The 7,509-nt window shown below is 51.0% G+C and overlaps 1 protein-coding gene across 1 annotated transcript; it reads left to right on the top strand.

Annotated features, from left to right (window-relative positions):
- The first annotated feature begins 478 nt into the window (after positions 1–478).
- On the top strand, positions 479–2,615 carry LOC123797306 (uncharacterized). The gene has a single exon (XM_087869976.1). The coding sequence runs from the start codon at positions 571–573 to the stop codon at positions 1,606–1,608; it is 1,038 nt and encodes a 345-aa protein (XP_087726102.1). The 5' UTR covers positions 479–570; the 3' UTR covers positions 1,609–2,615.
- Positions 2,616–7,509: the final 4,894 nt, after the last annotated feature.

Raw genomic sequence — 7,509 nt, 5'->3', positions numbered from 1 at the left:
TCGGAGAGGCCGGTGGGCGCTTGACGGCTTTCTGTCTTTACTGCTTGTCTGTTTCGTTTTTGCTTGTCTGTTTCGTTTTTTTCATTTGGCAGGTTTCCATCCGGCAGGAAACCATGGGGCAAACTATTTCTACCCCTCTTTGTCTCACCACCCGGCATTGGTCAGAAGTAAGAGCGAGAGCCCACAATTTGTCAGTAGAAGTCAACAAAAATAAATGGGTAACCTTCTGTGCCTCTGAATGGCCCACTTTTGGCGTTGGTTGGCCCCCTGGAGGGTCATTCAACTTAACACCAATTCTAGCAGTCAAAGCTGTTGTCTTTCAGCCAAATCCGCACGGACACCCTGACCAGCAGCCTTACATCATTGTCTGGCAGGACCTCGTCCAGAACCCCCCTCCTTGGGTAGCCGTGGCTTAGTCAGACTCCTACACAAACCTCTGCCCTGACCGTAAAAACGTCCACAATAAAACAGTGTTCCTGCGAGCCCCGTAAGATTTACCCTGAGTCTCAAGATCCGGCCCTTCTAGAATGGCCTCCCCCTTACCCGCACGTCCCTCCCTCTGCCCCACCGATGGAACCCACGGGGGAAGAAAGCGGGGCAAGTGGGGAAGGAGGTCCAGCTCAAGGGACAAGGAGCAGGCGAGGGATCTCACCCGATTCCACTCGGGCCCTTCCCCTCCGAGCCTATGGCCCCCCTCCCGAAGGGAATGGCCTCCAGCCCCTACAGTATTGGCCGTTTTCCTCCTCAGACCTCTATAATTGGAAAACTAACCACCCCCCATTCTCTGAGGATCCCCAACGCCTAACTAACCTGGTAGAATCTTTAATGTTTTCCCACCAGCCTACTTGGGATGACTGCCAACAGCTCCTACAGACTCTGTTCACGACCGAGGAACGCGAGAGAATCCTGATGGAGGCCCGGAAAAACGTCCCTGGAGACAATGGGCTCCCCACTACTCTCCCTAACCTTATAGACCTCGCTTTCCCATTGAGTCGTCCGGACTGGGACTACAGTCAACCCAAAGGTAGGGAGCGGCTACAGGTCTACCGCCAGGCTCTAGTGGCTGGTCTCAAAGGGGCTGCAAGGCGCCCCACCAATTTGACTAAGGTAAGAGAGGTGCTTCAAAAACCTGAGGAACCCCCTTCGGTTTTCCTGGAAAGGCTGATGGAGGCTTTTCGTAGGTACACCCCATTCGACCCGACTTCAGAAGGCCAGCGAGCCTCAGTAGCGATGGCGTTTATAGGCCAAGCCGCGCCTGACATACGAAAAAAATTACAAAGACTAGAGGGGTTACAAGATAGGACCTTACAAGATTTGGTAAAAGAGGCAGAAAAGGTGTACCATAGAAGGGAGACAGATGAGGAAAAAGAACAAAAAAGAGAAAAGATACGAGAAAAAAATTTAACTCGGATCCTGGCTGCAGTAGTAGATGGGAAAAACTTTGAAAGAGACCGGCAGGCAGGCAACCTGAGCAATCAAAGGGGGCCCAGATCACCGCTGGGAAAAAACCAATGCGCCTACTGCAAGGAACAGGGCCACTGGGTTAAGGACTGCCCCAAAAAGAAAAACCAGAACAAAATCCTTTCCCTAGCCGAGGATTCCATCTAGGGAGGTCGGGGCTCGGACCCCCTCCCTGAGCCCAGGATAACTCTCAAAGTGGAGGGGAAACCAGTCGACTTTTTAGTGGATACTGGAGCTCAGCACTCAGTTTTACTATATCCATCGGGGCCCTTATCCCATAAAAGGTCCCTGGTAACCGGGGCCACCGGGCAGCAAGTGTACCCATGGACCACTAAGAGAACTGTTGACCTTGGAACTGGACAGGTGACCCATTCGTTTCTGGTGATCCCCGAGTGCCCAACTCCCTTAATTGGAAGAGACCTCTTAACAAAAATAGGGGCCCAAATCTCTTTTACACCGGAGGGCCCCCAAGTTACACAGGAAGGCCAAACAATCACCGTCCTCTCCATAAAACTGGAAGACGAACATAGACTGTTTGAGCCGGCCCCCGTAAGGGCCGATCTCACAACCTGGGTCCAGCGATTCCCAGAAGCCTGGGCAGAGACGGCAGGGATGGGGCTAGCGAAACAGAGGCCTCCTATAATTATTGAATTAAAAGCTACGGCTGAGCCGATAGCGATTCGTCAATACCCGATGAGCCAGGAAGCACTAAAAGGTATACAGCCTCATATATTGAGACTACAAAAACTCGGCATATTAGTGCCTTGTCGGTCGCCATGGAATACCCCCTTGCTGCCAGTAAAAAAGCCAGGGACCCAGGAGTATCGGCCCGTACAGGACTTAAGAGAAGTAAATAAAAGGGTTCAGGATATACACCCGACAGTCCCAAATCCGTATAATTTGCTGAGTTCGCTCCCGCCTGATCACACATGGTATACCGTTTTAGACTTAAAGGATGCCTTTTTCTGTCTCCGTCTTCATGCCTCCAGCCAAAATTTATTTGCGTTTGAATGGAGGGACCCTGACACGGGGACCTCCCAACAGCTCACTTGGACCAGACTTCCCCAAGGGTTCAAAAAAACTCCCCAACCCTATTTGATGAGGCCCTACATCAGGACTTGATCCCATTCCGAATGACGCATCCCCAAACCGCGTTGCTTAAGTATGTCGATGACCTCCTGTTGGCCGGGGCCACATTAGCTGACTGCCGCCGAGACACCGAGGATTTGCTGAGAGAACTCGCCGCCCTGGGATATCGAGTATCAGTTAAAAAGGCTCAGATCTGCCAACCTCAGGTAACCTACTTGGGGTATGTTCTAAAAGGGGGAAAGAGATGGCTGTCAGACTCCAGAAAACAAACGGTGGTCCAGATTCCTGTGCCCAAATCTCCCCGTCAGGTGCGGGAGTTCCTGGGCACAGCCAGCTTTTGCCGACTCTGGATACCGGGCTTTGCCACTTTAGCAGCCCCCCTTTACCCCCTGACAAAAGAAGGATCCCCTTTCATATGGGGAGCCGACCAGCAGGAAGCCTTCGATAATATCAAGCGCGCTCTGCTGTCAGCACCGGCCCTCACGTTGCCAGACGTATCGAAGCCCTTCACTCTATACGTAGACGAACGAAAGGGCATAGCTCGGGGAGTACTAACTCAACCTCTCGGACCCTGGAGACGGCCAGTAGCCTACCTGTCAAAAAAACTTGACCCGGTTGCTAAAGGCTGGCCAAATTGCCTCAGGGCCGTCGCAGCAGTCGCAGTCCTTGTTACAAACTAACTATGGGACAGAAACTGACAATTGTGGCCCCTCATACACTCGAGAGCGTTGTCAGACAACCCCCCGACCGATGGCTGTCGAACGCTCGAATGATTGGGAAGTCGATTTCACCGAAGCACGCCCAGGAAGATATGGTAACAAGTACTTACTAGTATTCATTGATACTTTCTCTGGGTGGGTAGAAGCATACCCCACCAAAACTGAGACTGCACAGATTGTCACAAAAAAACTTATAGAAGAAATTTTTCCTCGGTTTGGAGTCCCAAGAATAATCGGGTCGGACAACGGCCCAGCCTTTGTTGCTCAGGTAAGTCAGGATATAGCCAGGATCCTTGGGGTAAATTGGAAATTACATTGTGCTTATAGACCCCAAAGCTCAGGTCAAGTAGAAAGAATAAATAGAACTATAAAAGAGACCATAACTAAATTGTCCTTGGAGACTGGCGTTGCAGACTGGATAGCCCTCCTTCCCTATGCCCTGTTCCGGGTCCGAAATACCCCGAATTTTCTAAATGTCACTCCCTTCGAAATATTGTATGGGACTACCCCTCCCTTGGCCTCTATGCATTTGCCTACCTTTGAACACGTAACTAACCAAGCTTTACTCAGCAGATTAAAGGCCCTTGAAATCACCCAAAGGACGTTGTGGAAATCATTAGCAGACGCCTACCGACCTGGGGACCTCCAGGTACCTCACCGGTTCCAGGTGGGAGACTCAGTCTACGTAAGGAGACATCGAGCCGGTAACCTAGAACCCCGGTGGAAAGGACCTTACATCGTCCTGCTGACAACCCCAACTGCTGTCAAAGTAGATGGCGTCTCGGCTTGGATTCATGCGTCTCACGTCAAGGAGGCCCCCCCCCGATAAGAATTGGACTGTGGAAAAGACTGACAACCCCCTCAAACTCCGTCTGCACCGCGTGTATGCTGCTGATGCTGATTCAACTACCGATAAGTAGCCTTAACCCACATGGTCCACTTACCTTGACCTGGGAAATCACCTCTCAGTTAGGGGCTCCAATATGGAGCATCTCTAACAATGTTTCCCTTTGGGCGTGGTGGCCCAACCTATACCCCGATCTCTGTAGACTGGTTTCAGGCTTAGATGCCTGGGACATCTTAGATGAACAAAACATAGCCTGTCGCGACCCCATGGCCAAACATAGACTAAAAACGGACCCCTTCTATATATGTCCTAAAGATGGTCGAACAAGGGCAATCATCCGCAAATGCGGAGGTTTCGACCACTACTTCTGTAAAAGCTGGGGATGTGAAACCACGGGGGTAGCCCCGTGGAAGCCAACTTCCTCATGGGACTTAATAAGCGTGACACGAGGAAATGCCACTACCCTTAACGTTACCTTCACTAATAAAGGGAAAGTATCCCGGGACTGGCTAAAAGGGAGAACTTGGGGTTTTAGGTTTTATATAACTGGGACGGATCCCGGATTCACATTTACTGTAAGGCTACGTGCTGACCCGCTAAGAACTGTTCCTATAGGACCTAACCAGATACTAAGTAACCAGTCACGTGGTCCGTCCCCAAATGACTCCCATGGTCTGACCGCAGACCTGCTTCCCCGGCGCCACCCCTTTCTTAACTCCTCCCTGAAAACTTACCATCCTGTGCAGCGGCTGTTCAGTATAGTGCAGGGAGCCTACACGGCCTTAAACCATACTAGTTCAAACTTGACACAGGCCTGCTGGCTATGCTTGTCCTCCATCCCTCCTTACTACCAAGGGATCGTACACTCTGGCAACTACACTGTGTCCGGAGGAGATGACAGATGTAACTGGGGAAAACCTGGAAAATTGACCTTAACAGAAATTTTTGGGCAGGGTCTTTGTATAGGAAATCCCACTCCAGAATATCAGCCCTTATGCAGTAAAACCCATGTTATTTCAGGGGCTAATATTACTGAAAACACCACGATTATCCATGAGAATGTGACCAGTAAATACTTAGTTCCCCTGGGCGGATGGTGGGCCTGCAACACCGGCCTAACTCCCTGCTTGCACACTAGTATTTTCAATCAGTCCGCAGACTTTTGTATCATGATCCAGTTGCTGCCCAAAGTGACCTACTATGAGACAGCCCCCTTCGAAGACAGGTTCGATTCATACCGCCAAGGTGGTTCCCTAATCGGGGATCGCCACAAGAGAGAATTGATCTCCATCTCTTTGGCGGTCCTATTGGGATTGGGAGTTGCTGCCGGCATAGGCACCGGAGCGGCGGCCCTAGTTCAAGGGTCCCAATCCTATCAGGAACTGCGGATGTCAATTGATGAAGACCTGAAAGTGTTAGAACAATCCATTACCCACCTAGAAAAGTCATTAACTTCCTTGTCGGAAGTAGTCTTACAGAACAGAAGGGGTTTAGACCTTCTTTTCTTGCAGCAAGGGGGCGTATGTGTTGCCCTAAATGAAGAATGCTGTTTTTATTCCGATCACTCCGGAGTAATAAAGGATTCTATGACTAAATTGAGACAGAGATTAGTAGAGAGACGAAAAGAACGAGAGGCCTCTCAGGGGTGGTTCCAAGGTTGGTTCAATAAAACTCCCTGGTTAACTACTCTAATTTCCGCCCTGACAGGACCACTGCTAATTATTCTGTTACTCCTTACCCTAGGCCCTTGTGTTCTGAATCGTCTCATACAATTTGTCCGTAGCCAAGTCAGCACTGTGCAACTATTCATGTTAAGACATGAATACCAAGAGTTAAACCCCTCAGAGGATCCAACTATTCCATGATTGGAATTGTTCAAAAACAAAAAGGGGGGAATGAAAGGACATATTTGAAGTTGTTTGGTTGCAAGAAAACATACGTGGAGGAACATAACTGAAAATCCCCTTAAGCAAAGTTTGGGCGCCCCAAATACTTTAAGGAAGGGGCCCACTTGGAAAAATGCTAACCACAGCTTCGCCTTCTCGCTTCTGTGCACGCCTGCTTGTGAAAGATAAACAGATAAATCGAGCCCCTGGGTGGAGGGGTGCCTAATTGTATCCCACCCAGAGCTATCACCCCCCCCGGCATGTTATCATCCCACCCTCCACCCAGGATGACGCCCAGAGAGACCCTCCGAAAGACCACCACCCTGCATCTTCTGGAGCTCTCTGATAGTTCCTCGCGCCAAAATTTCCTATTGGACAGTTTGTACTGGCCAACTGGACTCTTGATTGGGTAGAAACTGCAAACACCCCAATGACTGTCTCCTGAGGGTCACGCCCACAAGCCCCCATAAAAACCTAACCCTTTCATAGCTCGAGGCTCTTCTCCGCTGCCCCTGCGTGGGTTATGAGATGAGCCCCAGCGCGCTGGTCCTGCAATAAAGCCTCGTGTGATTGCATCAAGAACTGTCTCTCTCGACTTCATGGGGTTGAGTTGCCGCGTCCTCTAAGGTAGGGTGTGATTTTTATTTCCCCCCTTACACCTTCCCCTTGCCACAGGCACCTGGGAGCATGTCTGCACGTGGAGAAAGACTTTCGCGTGGGTAGCCGGTTTTTCTCAAACGGGTCCCAGTGCCCTGCTCCTCTCTTTTCACTCCTGCTGCCAGAAGCCCAGGGAGGATGGGAGGGCTTAGAACATGGCTGGGCACTGTGGTTTCTTCCAGAGAAGTGCAGGGCATTTGCTTTACCTTGCCACAACTACTTGAGAGAGGGTCTGCACCTCAGGAAAACTGTTTCCGTGGGAAGCCGGCTTTTGGCCAAACGGGTCTCAGGGCCGTGGGGCTCGGCTGTCCCTCCGGCTCCCCAAAGCACAGGGACGAGGTGAGTGGCTTAGACCATGCTTGGGCAATGTTGTTTCTTACACCTTGGTGTTTGGCATTTTGTTGACCTGGCTACCCCCACTTGGGATAGGTTTTCCACAGCAAGAGCATATTGTTCGTCGGAAGCCATTTGGGCCCCAGGGGGTCTCCGGGCTGTGTTCGTTGGGGTTGAACTCCTGCTAGCAAAACCGCCCGGATGAGGGAAGGGCTCAGACTGTGCCTGGGCCCTGTGGTCTCTTCCAGGTCAGTGTATGGTATTTCCTTCACCTTGCCACAGGCACTGGGGAGCATGTCTGCACGTGGATAAGGACTTCTCCCTGGGAAACCGGTTTCTGTAAAATGGTCCCAATGCTGTGCTCCTCTCTTTTCACTCCTGCAGCCAGAAGTCCAGGGAGGAGGGGAGGGCTTAGAACATGGCTGGGTACTGGGGTTTCTTCCAGAGAAGGGGATGGCATTTGCTTTCCCTTGCCACCACCCCTTGGGATAGAGTCTGCACCTCAGGAAAGCTGTTT

Source organism: Ursus americanus, chromosome 19 (assembly GCF_024610735.1).
Source record: "Ursus americanus isolate L20-20 chromosome 19, mUrsAme1.1.p, whole genome shotgun sequence".
NCBI lineage: Eukaryota > Metazoa > Chordata > Mammalia > Carnivora > Ursidae > Ursus > Ursus americanus.
The sequence above is the reverse complement of the archived record's forward strand: the minus strand, read 5'-3'. Positions and strand labels throughout refer to the sequence as shown.